The sequence below is a fragment of the Nothoprocta perdicaria genome, unplaced genomic scaffold (assembly GCF_003342845.1).
Source record: "Nothoprocta perdicaria isolate Ctin4 unplaced genomic scaffold, notPer1 scaffold_62, whole genome shotgun sequence".
Lineage (NCBI taxonomy): Eukaryota > Metazoa > Chordata > Aves > Tinamiformes > Tinamidae > Nothoprocta > Nothoprocta perdicaria.
In genome coordinates this window covers 1,258,841-1,280,614 of record NW_020455888.1, presented here as the reverse complement: position 1 = coordinate 1,280,614, position 21,774 = coordinate 1,258,841, and the positions used below count along the sequence as shown (strand labels likewise).

At 42.8% G+C, this 21,774-nt stretch overlaps 1 protein-coding gene across 1 annotated transcript in view; it reads right to left on the bottom strand.

Annotated features, from left to right (window-relative positions):
• Positions 1 to 11,201: 11,201 nt before the first annotated feature.
• The window catches only part of WASF3 (WAS protein family member 3), a 46,308-nt gene continuing 35,735 nt past the window's right edge, over positions 11,202 to 21,774 (bottom strand). The window contains exons 6-9 of the mRNA XM_026049846.1: positions 19,902 to 20,077; positions 16,234 to 16,497; positions 14,202 to 14,575; positions 11,202 to 13,472 (exon numbers count right to left, since the gene is read on the bottom strand). Coding sequence (XP_025905631.1) covers positions 13,315 to 13,472; positions 14,202 to 14,575; positions 16,234 to 16,497; positions 19,902 to 20,077 — 972 coding nt within the window. The 3' untranslated portion in view covers positions 11,202 to 13,314. The remainder of the gene's footprint in view (positions 13,473 to 14,201; positions 14,576 to 16,233; positions 16,498 to 19,901; positions 20,078 to 21,774) is intronic.

The window sequence follows — 21,774 nt, the reverse complement described above, 5'->3', positions numbered from 1 at the left end:
AAAAGATGACATTTTGCTAAATAGACATGTCTGGAAAAAAAAACGAACAAGCTTTGATGCACACAAGGTTTTCTGACAGTTCATTCTTAAGTCAACCCCAAAATATTAAGATTACTAGTAGGACTGGAACAAGCTCTATGGATGTGTAAAATGTGCTCTGCATTAACCAGACATACTTGTGTTTGGGCAATGTCCAGCACAGAGAAGCCTCATCAAAGAAAGCAGATTTTTTCTAGAAAGTAGTGAAAATGCACCAAAACACATACATTCCTGATAGCAGCAAACTCTAAAAATATCCATTATTGGCAAGATTATATAGAAAAAGAGTGACAAAAAACAAGCCTGTTTGCTGTGTTTTTGTCACTTCCACACATGGGAGTTTGGGTCTATCTCACTTAAAGAAAGTTCACTTATCTCACACAACTGAAATGCAAACATAAATTAAAATGTCAGCATTTGAATTTGTTTTGGCTCAAGATCTACAGAGATGGGAAGATAGGATAATTGTACAATTTACACAGTCTAAGTACTTCAATGGAAATATCTGTGAATAAAATTAAGTAAATTGCCTTGAAATAAATCATTCATTGAAATAATTAAAGGGGCTGCATCCTTTAAAAAGAAGTRTCAGAATCCAACCATTTTTTCTGCAAAGAAAAAAAATCTATTTTATGGCATTTGCAGTAACTAAACCATTTTTGTGTGTGTATTTTTTTTGTCCAGATAGGACAGAGCCAAAGAAACCAATCAGCTTCCCCACAAGAGTGTGAAAAACAAGGAAAGTATAAAGAGATTTTAAATGCATAACGAGAGGTTTTAGGCAAGAAGTATCTTGCCTAGGCATTTACCTGCTGCACACACTAAAGTTGGGTTGCAGATTGTTGCTAGCTGAGCTGGCTCAACACTGTAGTTTCTGTTCTTGAAGAAATTCTGGAGAGAAAACCATAGTCCAGAATATTCATAATTTTCAGTACTTCATTTGACAACCATTATAATATAGTCTGGAAGAGGGATTTTTTTCAAGCCGTTAGAACAGTGTTTTCCTTTGCCTGCATCTCCCAACACGCTGCTCCACTTGGGGCTCGTCCCTATGCTGACTTTGTAGCAGGTTTCTGCGATTCTGTGATCCTATCATCTTCATCCTTTCCATTCCCGTTTCCTTCATCCCCAGGTGCCTCCTTGGCCAGCTGTAGTCTGCTTGCCTGGCTGGTCCCCATCACTGTCTTCTTGAGCAACCACCCCTATTGCTCCTGTCAGCTTCTCAATACATTTTCTCCCATTTCCTTTTACCTACACGTTTGCTGTCTTGCTCCTTCCTTCAGGGTTCTTGCATGTGCTGGTTCTTCTTCCATCCCTATAGGTTGAACTACAACAAAGTCAGACCCAACTTGGTTGTTCAAAACTGATCAAAATAAGAGGAGCAGAAAGTGATGCAGAGAGTCCAGGCACGGTGCACGCCAGGCTAAGGACCACGTTCAAAGCCAGAGCAGGTGAAAAGCAGAGAGCAGCAGCTCTGAGCTGGGGACGTGCAGAGCTCAATCAGAGCAGCAAGCGCTGCCACAGCACCCTCAGCCTGCCCTGCTGTTGTGAATCATCCTGAACGGCTCCATTTCATGCACCCACGGTGGGTGTGCAGTCAGTTTTAATTGTATTGCATGTTGTGACAGGCCTAGCACAGAGACATTGTTCTGATGAAAATGTTTTCTTTCATTGTCACCTTYTCCTTCTGCTCAAGATCAAAGCAAATTGGTGGAAAATAGAGCCTCAAGAGCAGAGCCGTGGGAGCAGATTGTTGTACGGCTCCTGTCAGCTCTAAAGCGAAGAACAACAAAATCAGGAGAGAGCTGTTCCTTTCCGAGACACGTGGTGACTGATGCTGCGGCTGCTCTGTGGTCAGTTCCAGACCAGACTCCCCTGGGAATCACACTGTTACGCTACAGGAATGCATTGACAGTGTAGTCTTTGCAGAAATTAATGTGTGTTATTCTGTATTCACCCCCTACTTAATATTATTATACCTTCACATTTGGTACAGTTTGGTCCATAGCAAATCTCTCTGTTCATAAGAAGGTCCTTTGATCAAGAAATGGTCAAGGGCCCTTAAGGAACTGCCACTTATCTCAATTGCAAGCTAGATTGCCAAGGATCATCTTTCCTTTCTGTGCTTATACAATACCTGGCATCATGAGCTGCTAGCTATAATTTCGTAATAAAATGACCGTATGTGCAACACATACATTATTCTTAACAAAAAAAAAAATCTTAAAAACTCCTGTTTGGAAACTGCAGACATATCAAGTTTATTGAGAAAGGAAAACTTGATCCTTTTTACGCTCTATTGGCTCTATCAGCGTTCTAGCTCTATTGGCATGTAATCTCTTGATGCAGCTTAGTTTTTATGGAGTTTCAGATTTAATAYTCTGCCCAGAGGATGCTGCAAAAGCCGCTATTGATTTCCATTCACTGTAAGCAGCTTCATCTCTATGTAAATTAAAGATTCTGTAATATATTTTACAATATAGACTAGCTGTCATTCAAATGTTGATCTATTCTTATACCAACAGGCTCATTTTATTGACAACCTCCAGACAKTAGCACACCTAAGGAAATGTAGTTGTGCATTAACATATGCATTTACGRACACATCCTCAGATATCCTAAGGAAAATAAGGGACAGATTTTTCACCAGAGATAGTGTGGTGTACATAGTGATGCTGCAAATAGCACAAACCACCTTCATTGCTTCAGGCTGTAATATATCCCCCTTCTTTTCAACAGGAGGTGGGGGAAAGATGCACATATGTCTTCATCTACCAACTTTCAAATCCTTTGAATAGTTGGAAATATTCCAGAAGAGAGAAAGAAAGGTAAATGAAAGATCTTTCACAAAAAGAAAATAAAATCAAAGTATGCTTTAGAAGACAACATCCCAACTGGCTTCACTGGTGACTCCATCATGGCCTGGGGAGCAGGGAACAGTCACTCTGCCAAAAGCTCTGAGCATCCCTGAGAGACACTGATTTTCCTGTATGCTCTGTGTTTGGAGACTCTGAAACAGTGGAAACAGCAGCAGTATGGTCAATCATGTCTTAATTGCTGTAGTTCTTTTATTTCAGGACGCTTTTTGGTGCTTCACAAAAGACAGAGTTCCTTGGGGGGGAAGAAGTTAAGAGATGCTGATTTGTTGAGGCAACCAGAAATTTTGAAGACACTGAAATCTCACCAAGTTCTTAAGGAATGTACAGTAAAATTCAATAAAGGCACTGAGAGTCTGGGGAGCTCGAGGGGCATACATCCACTGTCTTCCGTTTCCTTGTCCCTTCCCTGGTTTCTCACACGGCTAYATTTTAATTAAATGCACTTCTCTGCTTGCCCCGTTTGTCCACTGGAGGTCAGTATCTTTCTACAGAAATGCAGTTCCTCTCACCTGCTTGGTCGCTCTTACAGCAGCACCTGATTTTCCTGCCGGAGAATTTAAAGCTTCTGGTGGAACAGGCTGGCGACTGCTACGAGTGCACCACAAGTCAAGGAAGGCCTGTGATCCCACCGCTTCCCAACCAGGCTAAGGACATACTTAAAGAACTGGAAGAACCTCAAAATTTGGTGTTTTCCAAGACATGAATCAAGCTTCCTGGGTCTCCTCCCTCAGGCAAAAACATCYTTCAGAAGCCAAATGTCAAGCTCTACTCGCAGGTAACAGCATCGAGTTGGACACAAGTGACAAATCAAGCTCAAGCATTTCCATGCCTGCCACAATATCCAGCCTTGCGTTTGAACCAAATACTAAAGTGTAATTGCTAGCTGTTAGATTTTTTCCTCTCTAGTTAATCCTGCTTGGCTCATTTTCTGGGATTAGCTCCAGAGAAGCTGCCTGCTTAGGCTGCTGCACAAACTGTGCAGGAGAGCTGGGCTGCGCTGCTCCGCTTTGGAAAGACTCACYTATTAGTAATATTTCTGCACCAAATGCCAGTTTAGCTTTCCAGGCAGCCCGCACATCACCTACAGCTCCCCCAGGCTCTCCCATAGAGATCTACAATAGCCCGAGAACAACACAGTAGTGGATGGGAGGGAATAAGTGACTGTGTAGGCAGAAATGCAAACAGATGCAAGATCAGAGCTATTCGGTAAAGCCACACATTTATCATAGCTTAATTACTCCCTCGAAACAGCGTCCACATCAGCGTTTAAGCTGGGACCTGAGGCGCATTTCTGAAGCAGATCTCCTGCTCCTTCTCACTCCCCATGCCTGAACTTCCCTCCCGGAGGTGCTCAGAGAGCCTCAGCTGGCTCCTTTCAGGAGAAGGCGAACGCTGTTCCGGTGGTGGCTTCATCTCCTTCCAGTTGTCCACTCGCCTTGCTCAAAGCAATTCCAGGGGAAGGGGATCACAAACAGCTCTTCTTGCCTTTGTCAGTTTGGGTCYGAAGTGGAAAACCTGAGGTAAGTCTGGTTAGATGACACAGTCCCTGTGATGCATAACTGAAGACCTGCAAATCCACATTGTTTTCCTCAGCTTCTGTGGTAACAAATTAGTAACAACAGCAGTAACTTCAGTTCTAGTCTGCCCAAAAGACAGGGTTCTAGGGGATAAGTTTGCTCTTAGCTTCCCAGAACACTTCTGTTTCCATGCCACACGTGCTCAACACAAACCATTTGTTGCATTTTCTCCCTTGCCCAGCACTGGGGTCCCTGTTAGCATCCAGCAAACAGAWGGGCCAGAATAAACAGGAATAAATGGTGGCCCTGACCGAAGAGGAAGGAGGAAGCCCTGCAGCAGGCTGGTAATCACAGCAGCCGGGCAAAGCTCAGACTTGGAGGCCTTAAAATAGAGCTGCCCTTTCCAAGTATGCTCTACCCAGATAGCCCTTAATCTCCCACCACTCTGAATACCCAAATTTTATATTTTTTTCTGAGCAGAAGACATGCCCAGTTGACTAAATTTCCTTTTAAAAATCATAAATACAAGAAATATTTAAAATACCAGGGTGCTATTTAAATGCCAACATCAGTCTGTTCATCCTAACCAGGTAGCAAGGGCGGCAGCACAACCAGTGCTGTTCCTGCTCTGAAACACTTTTTCCTATTAAACAGGGGGGAAAAAAAAGGTCTTTCTCAGCTTTCCCACCTCTCCCCTAAACTCTCCATTTTCCCCTGTCCCTTGTATTAAAGCGAGGAAAGAAGCCACAGGCCTGTGCTGTTCCCTGCACTTAAGGGAGGCATCCTGGCCGTAAACGGCTTTTCTCAGGTGACACAATAAGCAAGAAACTCCGTTACCACCAGACAAGCCCCGTCTCTCTCATCTCCAATAACTCCACTGGTGAGCAGCTGCCTCACAATTCGGTCTGCTTTAACTAAATTTGAAAATCCCTAAAGTGAGGCTTTATCCTCCCTCCCAGCAACGTACGGAATAAATCTATCGTGCCTATAAATAATTCATACAAATCCTAGAAATGCAGCAAGGAATATAGGTCAGGAGGGGCACCACAGGAGGAGGATGGAACCTCCCCCATTTAAAGCACTTAAAGTGGTGGACCTGAATTCAGCTTCTTAGGGAAACGATGCCAAYTGAAGGAATGAAGACGGCTCTTGAAATCATTTATAAGGCAAAGAGTGACTTGGCAGTCACTGGAGGTTTTGAACAGAATACAGATCAGATGAACCAAAACATAAGAGCTAATTCTCTTTTTTTTTCTTTTTTTCCAAGTAAAAATGTCTTATATAAGTTAGTGTTAGCTGGATACAAAAGAAGAAGAGGGGGAATTGAGGGCAAGATAAAAACAAAACAACCTTGTGAAAAGAAATGCAGCAGTGATTTTCAGCAGTCAAGGCAAATCAGTAATCCATTACTGAGGGAAGCAATGACCTAAAAGCTGGATCTACAGATATAAGAGCACTCCAAACATCCCAGTAACTGCTGACATTTTACAAATAATCGAGAGCCGGGTATACACCAATATTTCAATGTAAACATTGAAACACAGCACTTAATATATTACATACCTTAATGCAGACCTCTCTTGTCATAGATTAAATATTTTTATGAACCTATTTGAAGGATTTCAGCAATCTACAAATTCGATAGGTGCTGTAAGAACACTTCCAAACCTTTATTAAGGCAAAATCTGCTAGAGGCAGAAATTACATTAAAATAAATTTGAGAGAGCTTCTCTAGCTAGTCTACAAAGTGCTACTTTGGTGTCATTCTGAGAGTACGAAACACACAAGGAACTTGAAGAATCATACTCAAATAAGCAAATAATATAGCAGCAATCAAAAGTTGTTTGAAGGGACCTTAAGAAATTTTGCTAAAATACAACAAATTCGGAATGAAAGCCAAGAACAGAAAACTGAATCAATCCAGGTTTGGAAATGCCACCAAAACACACCAGAGGAAAAGAATATGAAGCAATTGGAAATAATGTCCCATATGAAGGGATATTAAGGTCCCTTCCAACAGTGTTGGAATGGCCAGTAACTTTAGAAAAATTTGTTTCATCACTGAGTCCAGGCTATTTATCCTGCTACTAGAGCAACTGTCCTTCCCAGTGGACGAGAAAGGTCCTTGCAGCTTAGATCCTCCTTGTGACATCKGCTGTTATCCACACGGCCACGGGACAAGAACCCATTCCAGGGAAACCACAGCCAACCGACCGCTTAAACTGCAAATCCCACTGTAGCAGTAAATGGGAAAGCCCTTGGGTGGTAACATGCAAACTGTCTATTAAAAGTAATAATGAAAGGATGTAAAGGGCCCAGAAGAGACTGATGCCAGGGGAGAGGCTGCAGGGCTRCTTAGGGGTGTCAGAAGAACAGAGGCATCTTTATGGTGACCGGTGACTGTATCCAATTTGTAAAGATAAAAGGCAGCGTTCTCAGGCAATTTAACAAATTAGAAAAGGGTCATTAATTAAGAACTAAGAAGTAACATTTGTGACAGAAATAGAACAGCAGATTTACTCAAAAAAATGAATGCAGAAGTCATCAACACTGACTAAGACACTGCCTGATTTTTAAGACACATTAAGGTTTACAGAGTCACAGACTGGCTGAGGTTGGAAGGGACCTCTAGAGATCACCCAGTSCAACCCCCTGCTCCAGCAGKGACACCCAGAGCACGGGGCACAGGGTGGCAGCCAGGCGGSTTTGGAAGATCTCCAGAGAAGGAGACTCCACAGCCTCCCTGGGCAGCCTGTTCTAGGGCTCTGTCACCCTCACAGGAAAGAAGTTCYTCCTCACATGGAGATGGAACTGCCTGGATTTCAACTTGTGTCCATTGCCCCTTGTCCTGTCACAGGCCACCACTGAGAAGAGTTTGGCCTCAAAAGATGAGTTTAGCACGAGGGTAACTCTAAGTGACCTTCAAGCCTCTCTCCGTTGCACAGCACAAGGGGCTGTGGCAGACCGAGGTGCTGCCTCTGCGAGTCACTGGGCAGTCCCAGCCCCTGCCCCACTGTCACCCCACACGAAAACGGGGACGAGCTGCCGAGACGTCTCAGAAACAGTCGCCCTCGGCTCTAATCTCCAAAGCACTTTGCCTATGTCCTCTCCTCCAGAGAAAAGCACAGAAGCACTTCCCGCTTCGGCTAATCAGATAAGAACTTCCTTATTTAACTCCAACATTAAGAACTAATCTCTAAAGAGACTGCTATATTTAGCTAAGAACCTCCTGGAGGCTACTTGTTTTCTTAGGTAGCTGAAAAAAAGGTCAGCCCAGCACGTAGGTACAAGAGGGCTTTCCACACATGGAAACATCTACCAGTGTCACCACAGACAGCAACACATTTCTCCAAAGAAGCCTACAGATACTGGACAGAACATGGAAAACCACCTTTCCCTTCCTCCTGTTCCTAGAGGAGGTAAACGCGAAACTCCTTCTCCTTGCTTTGTACTCCCAGGACATTTTTCTTCAGGGTTCCCATTCCTTCTGCTCTCCTTTCTAACAAAAGACAGCRGCTGTTTGGAAACCTCAAGTCCTCCCGGGGTTCCCACACTTCTTTGAAAGGCCCAGAGAACTGAGCTTGTCATTGAACACCCTTCACAAATCACGGCCACTTTGTGGCAGATGCCGCAGCCCGAGGGATTCCAGCAGGGACTGTCATTTATTTCCATTCCCCCTACATCACTGAGCACGCTGACACTGCTTAGGAACACGAATACAAAGCCGCCTTGAGCTGCCGAAATCCTTGGAATTGTGCGAACTCTTTATATATATATATATATATATATATATATATACACACACACACACACACATATATATGCACATATATATATATGTGCGCACACTTATATATATTTTATATATATTTATATAAATATATATAAAAGAGTGCGCACATATATATATATGTATATACACACACATATGTATGTATATGTGTATATATATATTTGTATACAGTACACATACACATGTATTTATACTCAAGGCACATATACATACATAAACACACAGTACATATGCATATATACATGCACTGGCACCAGAAGTACTGAAATTTTTACATACCAGAGGTGCTTAAAGATCCAGGTTTGGGTTTAGCAAAGCAGTCAGGCTCGCTGCCCTCCACAGGACAGGCAGCTTTTCCCTGAGCGGACTGGGCCAAGCTGAGCTCTTGTCTCTTCCCTTGTTTTAAGGAGGAAGAACTACGTCATCTTCAAAAACCTCTACCAAAAACATCTTTGGATAAGCTGTTCTAATATTTATTTCACTCCACTGCTAGAAAACAGCATCCGAGTTCAAGATCGAATCTGTGTAACTTTAGCTTCTAGCTCCAAGACTACAGATTAATTATACTATATATATATAGTACATACTATATATATATAGTMTATATATATAAATTATACTATATATAATTACACTATATAATTCCATTGTTATATTTATATTCAGTGCACTTGAATAGTGATATTTTATACATTTTCAGAAGTTTCATTTCCTTCATAACCTTTGCTGCATAGTGGAAGGCAACATCTATTTATTTGCAACACACAGAGTTCGGCCCACCAGAGGAAAAACCCCTTCAAAAGGCATCACAAAAGGCACAGATTCCCACGGAAGGGTAATTGCCTCTCCCCTCAACCTCATTTGTGTAATGCAAATCCTAGTTCAATTTTGAGGTTGTTCTGCACAGCAAACTTCCCTTGTTACAAGAAAATGTATTTCTTCACCATTCGGTTCATCTTAGTTAATAAGGAGGAATCTGAAATACTGAAATCCAACTGCAATGTCAGTGTAGTCATATGGAAATAGATTCCTTAACATTCAAGAAAATAACCATTAAAGCTGTAAAACGTAGTATGGTGAGTGATGCCTTCAGTATAATCCCCAATCCCAACTCCAAGCCCAAATGAAAAATGAGCATTTATTTGCATTGCTMAAGAGAAAAGCCCAGCTTGCTTTGCTATAAAGCAGCCTTTGAACAAAACCTGCCAGTCCGTTGATTTAGCCTCGATTTAGCATCAGTGTCTTTGTTCTAAATTACCTGCATTACGTTCAAATCACAGATGGAAAATTTCAGTGAAGTAAGAGCTGCCTGCCAGAGGGACAGAAACTTTCAGTTGAATTGAGCAAGGATAAATCCATTTTCCCAGGGAACAACTAGGCTCGTCTAAAGAGCTTAGGTAACTGTTTAGGTTACACTTGAGCTGCCACATCTCACATTGWTTCCCAAATTCTTCCTGTTGCCACCTGAGGTTGTAGCCCTGGCTTTGGTGCTCTTGCCCTGTTTTTCAAATAAGGTTAATTAAAACATTTTGTAGTGAACAGACACACATGAGCTTGCATTTTACAGAACTCTTCTTAGTGTCACTGATCTATAGATCTCTCTTTCTTAAAAATGGTGCGGGAARCTCATCTGCTACTATAGTTGATAGAGTTTTTCAGTGAAGCACATTAAGCAACATCTTTCCTCCCAGAAAGAACTGGGCAGAATTTAAAACTACCTGTAGGGAAATTAGTACCTGTTTACACCAATAAACTCTTAGAGCTTGAAAAAATAACAGAAGGTTTGAGGTTGGAAGGGGCCTCTAGGGATCATCCAGCCCAACTGCTCTGCTCCAGCAGGGACACCCAGAGCACGGGGCACAGGATCTTGTCTAGGTGGGTTTGGAAGATCTCCCAGAGGAGGAGACTCCACAGTATCTCCAGACAACCTGCACCAGGGCTCTGTCACCCTCATGGTCAAGCAGTTTTTCCTCATGTGGAGATGAAACTTCCCGTGCTTCAGTTTGTGGCCGCTGCCTCTGGTTCTGTTGCTGGCCACCACTGAAGAGTCTGGTCCCATCCTCCTGATAGCCTCCCTTGAGAGACTTGCACACATTGCTAAGATCCCCGTCTCAGCCTCATTTTCTCCAGGCTAAACATCCAGTTCTCTCAGCCTCTCCTCACACGAGAGATGCTCCAGCCCCTCATCATCTTCATGGCCCTCCACTGGACTCCCTTTAGCAGCAACAAGTCCCTCTTATACTGGGGAGCCCAGAACTGCCCCCAATACTCCAGGTGYGGCCTCACCAGAGCTGAGGAGAGGGGCAGGATCCCCTCCCTTGACCTGCTGGCAACATCCTCCTGATGCAGCCAGGATCCCATTGGCCTTCTTGGCCACAAGGGCACCTTGCTACCCCATGATCATCTTGTTGTCTCCCAGGACCAACTCTGCAGAGCTGTTTCCAGCAGGTCATCCCCTCAACCAAGGCTGCAAAAGACACAAGAAGGAAGGAGTATGCAAGCARAGAGGAGAAGCCACACAAGTTTGGTTAGGCAAACTCCAACCAATGCCACAGTCAAATAATACTTCCCGGGATCACATGTAACAGCTGGAAATGCTACGTCTTCCTTTCTTTTATCTACCATTAAGGGGTAAAAAGTCATAGTGAAATCTTACTAATCTAAGGAAAGAAAAACAGACTCAAAAGTGAGGTTTTATTCATATTTGTTACTTATTCACAACCCAAAGTAAGATTAAACTCATAAAATGGCCTAGAATAATGTTAGTTTACATCACTAAATTCATGTTTTTATTGATAAAATACTGAAAGGAAAATGACAACAATCCAGGTTGAGAAAAACAGATTGGCTACTATGACTGAAAAATCTACATCATCTCAGCTGGTCCCAACTGATCGCTTGTTTTATGTTTATTATTTAAAATTAATGCAGATTACAAAATTTCAGATACACTCAGCTTCTGTGTTCATAAAATATATCTTCTATCGTATCAAATTTCAGTAGAACAGAAAGAATTTTTCTGCTGAGATATTTCATTTCAGCATATAGCAGAAGGACACTGAGAGTACTCTCCCCACCTACCTATAGAGCGATGCAACACTGCAGTCTGAGTTCCACTTTTATCTGATTTATCCAACAAACCCTTCTGGGAGCCAGTGTGCCAGTGTATCCTGACCACAGCAAAGCATTCCTCGTGCATGGAGGAAAGCCACCACCAAGCTATATCCTGAATTCTGCCCTTTGCTGCCTCTCAGACTCCAGTGCAGAAAATAAAGCAGGATTGAGCTCTGCATTTTAAGGCAAAGACAAAAGCAGATCAAACTCAAAAGGAGATGAGTACCTTTAGCTGCCACTCACTAATGAGAGCTGCAGTTGCTCACCATTATGCAGAGCTTGGTTGCACGTCCATACGGCAGGTCTTTAACACAAACATTGAGGTAAGCATTTTGCCACACTACCAGAAAAACAACTGTCAGAGAGTGAAATAACATATGCAGATTAAACAGCAATAGAGTAGCCAACAGTTTGTATGCAAATACTGCATTAGACTGGTTATATTCTCCGGACTGAAATTGTTTATTGTGTAAACAGAGGTTAGATCTTCCATTCCTTTCTTTTTTTTTATTATCATTTAATATATTTTTAAAAACAGGCCTTGCAGAACAAAGGAGCTTTACCAAATGTTAGACCTGGAATTACACAGGCTTCTATTCCAAAGATTCAAACGTTCATCTGGTAAGGAAAGAATTCTGCTCCCCTGTACGAATACACTTTTAAAAGCCTCATGAGGCAAAGCAGCAACCTGACTCACAGTCAAGAAGAAAAAAGAACATTTGGATACTGCACTGCAAAAAAAAATCATTATTTTTTAAGAAAACAAAGATAGCAAAAGTATGGCAGTAACTTCTGCTAGAGAAGAGAAAAGAAGAGTGTGTGTATAGATACATATGCACACACATAGACATATATGGCATTGTGCCTAAACAGCTGTTAGGCTTTTTTTAACTGCCAATGTTACATAAAGGGGAGGTAATGTGGAGAAAAATGTTCAAAGTAACAGCAATTTGAGGAAGTGTGCTACAGAAAACTGAAAAGGATCCTTCATGACTTCATATATACACAAATCAAGCAAAAACTTCTTCACAACATTTATACCTACAGGAACAAGAATCAAGTTTAATACTTGTGAAATGCATCTGACCGCTAGAACTGCCCTGCCTGGGTTTTCCTTCTTTACTAAGAGCAGAGTAACTGGTCTACACTGAAAAGCTGTACAGGGATTTTAATATTCACTTGTAATGTGGACATGTATTTRCTACCTACCTGAGACCTTCCAGGATTCTACCTACTGAGCAGCCAGCACCCAAGAGCTGTCACTGCTCCAGACTTTTCCAGTCTGCTCAAGCAAACAAACAAATCCCTCCGGAATCACGTGGATTCATACATTTCATCATCAGCTACACGTTTAAGTAAAAAGGTTAAATTCTACAAATCCAAACCTGTTTCCTAAGCTAAGCTAAAAAGCCCAGATGTGATTAAAAATAGACTAACTATTTCGTTGCTATCTACTGTATTTTATGGTGGGCATACCTAACATCTAAAAAAATAAAGCTAAAAATCATGTTTTCATGAATCTCAACACTCAGTCATATAGTTAACTCTCCTCCAAGACCAACAACCAGACCACTTCACAAGCAACCKAAGTTGTTTGCAAAATTAAAAGAATAAGATGCAAAGTCAGAAAAAACACTTCACACCTTATCGGTCAGGGAAGTAAAATAAAATGCTGGCTCTGTAACAGTGCAACAACTGCAGCATATTTTGCATGCAGCACAAGATTTGCTACATTTAGTGGCACTTAAGTATTACGTGGTAAATACTGCAAGTAAGACAAGCTTCCAATCTGCACAAGCAAAACCACATCATTATTCACCAGAGCTGCTAAGCTACAGCGGTCTGAATGACACCAGCTCAATTTTAATGCTTCAACCCCCAGCCTTAACGCACGGCCACGTCCTGCTTTCCGCCTTGCTAAGGTGGCCGCTGACTGTGTCCCACTCAGTGGCCCCTGCCCTCGTGCTGGGCTTCAATCCGACCAGTCGTTCTCGTCAAATTCGGAGTCGTCGTCGGAGTCGCTGTACTCCACGGCGATGCGCCGCGACAGGATGGTGGCCACGTCGTTTCCCACGGGTTCTCGCTTGGCTTCCTGCTCGCGTTGCTCCTGCACCTTTTTGAGCTGAATTCCTGCAGAGAGAGCTCTYGTCAGGCAAGATTCTCCATACAAAAAGATCATCATTCCATATTGTTAGTTTTATATTCAAGCAATGTATCAGGAAAAGAAGCAGCGAGTAAGTCAGCCTTCCTGAGCAATGAAGAGTGGTAAAGGGAAATGGACAAAGAAAGGACTAGCTGCTTCCAGTCTTGTAAAATTACCAACACTAGTTAAAATATAAAGTAGTTAAACAGTTAAACTCTGAAGACTGTACAAGTTCCTTTGATCTGAAGGACTTTCAAACTGTGCCTGGAAACACTGTAAGAACTACAGCTCAGAATCTGACTAAAGTCAGGGTCAACCACTAGAGCCTGATTAAGAAGAGCTTTCAAAGCTACATGAAATTAGGCTTTGGATAACTCAGTTTTTCTGAAGAAACCCCAAATCTATGTACTTCTAAGGCAGACTGCACATAATGAACTTAAGTATTGTCACATTTATGTTCAGACAAACACTGGAATATATTTAGCAAAGCTCCACATCTTGGATCAAGAGGCTTGAGAAACAGCTCTGAAGCCAGGGTTGACAGGACTTACTACCCTGAAAAGCAGCAGGTGTCAGAGCACGTGAGCGGTACCTGTGGTTAACTAATTCTCCCGACGACATCCCGCCTAGCTGGGAAGAGCATCCTGGCCTCAGCCCTCCGGAAAACCCAGTTCTTGCTCTGCAGAAGGGCTCTGCTCGACCTGCCCCGTGCTTACCCATGCGGATGGCCGCCAGCAGATCGCTCCGCGCGTCGCTCACGGGCGGCTGCGCCGGTTCCAGCCGCTTCCCCTCGGCAGCAGCCGCAGCAACGTGCAGCGGGGAGGAGGACAGAGAGGAAGCTGCAGCTGGGGGGCCCGGAGGAGGAGGAGGAGGGCCCGGAGGAGGAGGCGCTGTGACCACCAGCCCGCCGGGAGGAGGAGGATGAGGAGCGGCGTACGTGGAGCCGGGCACCAGCGCAGCGTGGGAGGGTGGCCCGGGGAGCTGGAGGGGACTAACGAAGGCAGTTTGTGCCGAGGGAATCATCGGTGGAGGAGGAGGAGGAGGAGGGCCCGCAGGACTGTAATAATCCACCATCTGAGCTGGAAGCATCCTAGGAAGAGAGAATTAAAAAAAAAATATGTTGCATTGAAAGTTCGGATTTACGGAACCACCATCCATCAAACCGCTCTCCAACTTCAGCTGCAACTTAAATGGAAAGAAACTTAAATTGGCCACTTAAATACATACACAGCTCTAAGCATATGGAATACCAAATAACTGAGGTAACACACTCCCATTTAAGGCAGACAACATATTTGAGGACAAGTCCTTCCCAGCCCTATCTATATATTAAACCACTCCACAAAGAAAGATTTATCTGACTATTCCTATTCCACTCAGTGTGCAGCCGTATGYTACTGAACATTACTGTGTGAGAATATTAAGCAAGTGCCTGTGATTAAGAAGGGAGCAATAAAACTACTGGACCATGAGGATCACTTCCACCAAACATRAGGCTCCAGAATAAATGTTAAGAAATAATAAATGAGAGGCATGGAGGGAAATGGAAAGCCGGAATGAAAGGATTTAAATAAATATATTACGAATCTCGTGGGCTGCTTTAATCAAGTTTGTCAATTCAAATATTCAATTAAATTGATAAATTTGATTAATACTTAAAGGAATAGGGAAGATCTGATTTATTTGGTAAAATGTCATTAACAGACTTGTTAGAAAGAATAAAAGGGAATTTGTATAAAAACTCTGAAACAGGTAAATAACTGTGGAAAGGAGACAGGGGTTACAGGGAAGATGCTAACGACATTCAATGATACCCAGTGAATCATGATGTTCCTGGGAGTTAATCATTACAATTTCTTTTATTACCTGGAAAATGTCTAGCTGGAAATAACCAAGAGGAAAGGCAGACTGGCCCAGTTCACCACAGCATCACTGTGGATCAAGGATAGCATGAAATCGTCCAGGAAAGGACAAACACTGCCYCGGGGTGCACGACGTGAGGTGGAAAAGCCTGGCCAGCCTAGCCTGGGCAAGAGGGGATACAAGTGCACTGGGGTTATAACCCCAAGTTTCAGCTGTTTAAGGAAAAGCACAATCTTGGCACAAGAACGAGTAGGTACAGACTGCTTAGAAATTGAGTCAGGAGGGAAAAGAAATGATTTCTTCTCTTCAGAGGTCTGACCAATGTTACGGAGCAAACTCTCCTTCCAAATGTCAAGTAAAACATCCACACAGTAATCTGATACATTTGTTAATGGAATTATGGAGATATATGCAGCAATAGGGAACTGGATTCAGTGTCTGAGGAGATCCCTTCCTATCCCATCACAGGCTCCTTTCCCAATGATTTCAGGGATACAATATGGAGACTAGCACATCAATTACATTCAAAGAGTCCTTCTCTGCACCCTTCTTGCAGTTTGAAATATTATCCAATTAATTATGCTGTAACTACTCTTCATTATAAAGGAAAACTGTCCTTTTTCAATATTACATTAGAAATCTTTAATATTTCATGAGCGTATTGCTTTCACTAYGTTCAATACCCAGTTCATAATTTCTCCTTTCGCCAGTTCAGCTCATGCCTGAAGATTACATGAAACTCCCTCTGTTCTCCTCAGGGAGGTAACTAGAGGCACTCGTTATTTGTGCACCACGCATGCACCACACATATTGGTTTTTATGGCAAACACACGTCCTTCTAGCTTGCCGGGGACGCCGTGGAGTGAACGAGGAGCTGAGTTTTACCCGTACTCTGCCGGCAGCAGCGGGGCTGCGCTGTGCTGGCCGTCGGGGGGCTGTGGTGGAGGTGGAGGTGGCTGCTGAGGCCTGTTCAAGGCGGCGTGGCGGGCCGTGCTCGAGGGCGGCCTGTACTCGTGCTCGTGGCTCGGCGCTGCTCCCGCGTACTGCGGAGCGTCTCCTGCTCCATAGGCAGGCAGGGCCATCTGCTGATGCAGGGAGTGATTCGGAGTGGCGGGGTACGAATAATCGGTAACATCAGAGGCATGGGACCTGAAATTAAAGGAAATTGGTGCAAAGGACACATTATATGAGGGTGGCAGGATATTATCTAAATAGTCACCAGTCAAGCTAAGAAAGGAATCATTTTTCTTACTCCCGCACCATGAAGCACCGTTCCCCTGTCAGCCCACGGAAGACACAACAGCAAAAGCAACACAAAACCAGCGTTCAGCTTCACGCAACGTGAAAATAAATTAGTGTGACAAACCAGCACCGGGGCCTGGAAGTGAACAACTGCAATATCTCGGCATGTTAACTCTGCAGCAGAGTGTCCTCTTAGAGCACACAATTTAAAAAGAAAAAAGAAAGAGCTTTCCCTGGGTTTTAGACTTCTTTAGTAGTCACAAGGAAGCATGAGGGATGGTTTTAACAGACCTTTGTTTGCAATGATCAGGTTGCAATGATCAGATTTATCAGGTTGGCCGTTAACAATGACAGCAGAAAAATTACAACAACACTGCAAGCACTCACAGTTATGCAGGAGATTATATCTCACCAAAGCAGAGAGCACCAATTCCACCAAGGCAGAGAGGATCAATTTTGAAAGTTAGAAACTGCTTTTGATTTTGTTTGCACAAATAGTTTGGTCACAAAAGCTTGGAGAAACGGAGAGATGTAAATATTAGTGGAGCAGAGAGTTCATAGAGATACAAAGTCTAGGATGCTCTGTCAAATAAGCCCAAGAGAGGGAGCAAAAGGATCTCTTCACCCCATCACTGCACAGAGCTRTACTGTATTAGTAATAGACAATCGTGCAGCCTGGCTTTTAGTGAGCAGAGAAAACCGATGCACTTATCTGCRAGCCTGGAAGCAGGGCAAGCAACAAAAGGCCAGGGCTTTGAGTAAAACAAAGTGACAAACCCTTGGGGCATTTTGTCCTCTTTCATGCTTCCTGCCTGCTCCATTTTCTTTGCGTCACTCATGAACTCAATGCCCATTTTCCTTCTCTCCCACTCTTCTTTTCTTGTTCTTACTTTTCGCACATTAATTTGCTGGTGTCTGTCTGGATTCAGCTTGTGTTTCTCCCTCTGAAGTGCAATAAGTATAACAAATACATTGTAAATTGCCACAGGCTGGAAACTTTGATTTCAACCTTCAAAGTCATCAAACTAGGAGGAACTGGAACATAAAAAATCATGATATAACTGCAGACATTTCCTTCGGTCCTCATTTAAAACACAATGCTCAGGCAGTAGCTGTCACATAAGAACGGCTCCGAAAACAAGTCTTGCTTCTGCACATCGTGCTCTTGAGGCTTTTTATAGCTTAGTTCCTACAATGAAGACTACGTCAAGATAAAAATAGAAAATCTTTCTTCACTAGTCACAAATTAAAAGCTCTTGATGCAAGTAAAACACAGACTTCAGGGTTCAATCCTTGGTATTTGAGCCACTGTAATTTAAAATCCCTCACATATATAAACCTCAGAAGTTTCATAATAAGTACAATATGTCTGTCACGCCATGAAATTCGGAGCCAATGTAACGACACATCTTTACAATTCCTGCTTAATAAAATGTTACACATCACAAATGTTATGGCTGTCTGCAAATAAGCAAACATATTTCTGACACTGTGGGGAAATAAAAAACCAAATCGCTTCAATGTGACTATTTCCAGTAACGCAGGAACCCTGGAAGCAAGGTGTTAAGACCAGAAAAAGACTCGAAATGTCTGAATAGCAGAGCTCAGAGATGAATAAAAAATCCACATCAGGAGTTTGATAGCTGGACACCAATGTCATCTTAGCAGAACAGCTTTCGGAGAGCAGCCTTAATGAAGCCTTGGAGACTAACAAATAGGAGATTTGCATTAGAAAATACAGCTCACTGACAGTGAAGTATTTCAAACAGAGGATGAATCTGGACATAGTATTGAAACAGCAGTTGGAATTTCCTTTAAAATTACTGCTTTAACTACAGGACAAATATTGTTCAGAGAGACTGAAATATCAGTTATAGAAAGCTCTGAGCAGGTCTTCTTCTAGAGAGGGTCCAGTGGAGGGCAACAAAGATGGTGAAGGGAATGGAACATCTCTCGAACAAAGAGAGACTGAGCCAGTTGGATCTGTYTTCTCTGGAGAAGRYTGAGAGGGGATCTGATTAAYAGGTTTAAGTACATGAAGGGGAAATGTAGGGAGGAAGGGGCCGAACTCTTCTCAGTGGTGGCCAGTGACAGGACAAGGGKCAATGGGTATAAGATGAAACCCAGGCAGTTCCATCTCCATGTGAGGAGGAACTTCTTCACTGTGAGGGTGMCAGAGCCCTGGAAGAGGCTGCCCAGGGAGGCTGTGGAGTCTCCTKCTCTGGAGATCTTCCAAACCCGCYTGGCTGCCGCCCTGTGCCCCGTGCTCTGGGTGTCCCTGCTGGAACAGGGGGTTGCACTGGRTGATCTCTAGAGGTTCCTTCCAACCTCRGCCATTCCGTGATTCTGTGATTCTGTATTTTCATTAATGTCAGGTGGACACTAACGGTATCAGTCTACCCCTTTTGCAACAGTGGCCGTTTCCTCACTCTAACTAGTCAGCAATTTAAATACAAATTCAAAAATAGTGAAGCATTTTTCCCTCTAGATTCTGCTTATTCCTCACACTTCAGCAAGGCATTAATCCTAATAAAAAAAAAAAAAACAGAATAAGAGRAAAAAGAGGGAAGGCTCTAGAGAGACGGGCTCGGTGCATGGACTWGGACGTGCAGGCCAAGAGGGAGCTTCTCCCCCCGAGCCCAGAGAACCTCAGGCACGTCTGGGGAGGACACGATGGAGAGCGGCCCTGCCGTGTGTCTCTAAGTGGAGCTGCCCCTCGGAGGAACCTGTTCCAGGCAGGAACGATGCCTGGGATCGGCAGCGACGTCGTGGCAAGGCCCACATGGACCCACGGGGGCTCCTCCAGGGCGTCTGCCTGCACCCGTCACCCCAGCCGTCCCCGGTGCACTTGCTGGGCTAAGGGAAAACATGGGAAGATCCCAGAGGGCCTCAATCCTGCAGTGATTCTGTCCCCGTTCACAGGAACGTGTTTACTAAGCTCTCACCAGCATGACATGCGACAAACCAGAGCTGAAAGGGTACTGGTATTACCTGAGTAAAGACAGATTTAAATCCTACTGCGTCTAGAGCTAGTCTGGATCAAACAGAAAGCGTATGTCAGACACTGCTGTGAAATAAGGGTTAAATTATGATAACGGCACACTCATCTGAGACAGAGGAAGAAAAAAATTAGATTAATTACATAATTAATTATATATGCTTTAAAAGAATTATGACAAGCGCTGTAAAACATTTATGGCATATTCTTCTATTACGACTGTGACATTCCCAACCTATGAAACCACCTAAATCTACTCAGTATTTCTGAATGTACAACTGCAGAGTAACGAAGGGCTTTATTGTGCACAGACCTAGTATCTGGGGACACGGATCCCTCGGAAGATGCTCCGTGGTACACACTCTGGGACAACCTGTGGTCAGGTCTAAGCTCTTTGTCATACGCCATCATATTCCACTCCTGGCGTCTGTTCCTGGCTTTTCTAACCTTTTTCACCTCACGAGTGGTGCCATCTATACGTTTTTGCTCCTGATGTTCAAACAAAAGAAATACAGCATGCAAAGAGAGAGAGGAAAAAAAAAAAAAGAAAAAAGAAAGGAAAAAAGCAGGTTAAAACGCAGTTAGAGTGCATGAAAATAAGACTAGGCTTACAGACGAAGACGAGTTTATGTAATTTTTTTTTTACACTAGAAAGGATTCCTTAAACTATGAACTTCATTCAGACGTAAGACTATTGCMTTGTCCTTTTCTGTAAGATGGAGATACTAGTGTCATACTGATCTGCTATTTTTCCCCAATACAGACAGAACTCATTGATTTTAAAAGTTAGAAAGCTTTTTGCTATTTATTTAGACTATGCTGAACGGTTTTTAAATTCTCCTGCAAACCAGTGTTATAAGAACATGTTTAGGCCCTGGAAAAACGTAAAGGAAATGACAACACCATCCAATTCATTTCCAATTCTGTGTGAAATGAGTTTCACTGTTCTAACTTACTCTCCCTTCTGAGATCTGSTGAACAGGATCCCAATTCCTCCCTGTTGCTCCTCACTCTTGTTCCCTGTTTTCTTATACAAAAGGCACGACCCTCGTGCTCTCTGCAACGTGCTGGTAGTACTTGGGGGACATATTACAGCTGGAGAGCTTCACAACAAACCAGCTGGCTTAGTTTTGAAATCTTTCCATAAAATTTCAAGCCCAATGAATGTCAGTGTATAATAATAATAATAATAATAATAATAATAATAATAATAATAATAATAATAATAATAATAATGGGATTCAATATTATCTCTGAAATGTCTTCCACACTCTCACCCTGACTACTCAGTCCAAATAAAATGGTACTGATGATGCTCAAACTCAACAAGGTATTTATGTGCTACCCCCTTTCACAATATCCACAAGGACCTTGAATTGTCTGCTGGTCCTAGGACCCACACCTTGCAATACTACTTAATAAATAGGAGATTTTTTTTCTATTAATAATTTATTAGACTTTTGACTGTTAGAAAAATATGTTTTTTTGAAAGAGAATTGCATTCCTCCCTAGGAGCTGTAGTCATATTCAACTGTATTGAACAAATAGTTCAGTAAAAGGTCAATATTTAAGCTTTTCCTCTTTGGAACTCTACCTTCACAGTAGGGCACAATAGCTAGAAAGGTCCCACCAAAAAAAAGGAGGAAAAAGGTATGTCATATGGACGAACATAAACTGTTTCCTGCAACTGATAAATAATACTAAAATAGCTCATTTGGCTTTCCATTCTTTACAGTGAATCATTTTTGATACCATGAGTGTCAAGCAAGAGCCATTACCCTGGTTCTTTATTTCCACCTATTCATTCTTTCTCCTTCCCAAACTTCTTTTARCGTCACCTTCCTCTGTGCTCGGCTCAGGTCGTGTTTTGCTGTCTCCTTTAATACCATTTCTTCCCATCAAAACTTCCCAATGTAGGAGTGGGAGCAGAAGGGAAACAGATTCAGTCCATTTCATTTTCAGTGTGTGAAGTGTGGCTCATTCCCATGGCTGAATACATGCATGCTGAGTGCTAGACACCATCTTCATTTCATCACTGCACAATTTGATTTATTTTAATTTCTGACTTTTAGCCTGGTTCACTTATTTAGATATCACCACCTACTCATCATGGATTTGAGAGGAAAGTACTAACAATCCCTTATTAACTGCAAGCAGGCTTGAGCTTTTCTCTCACAGATTACCTC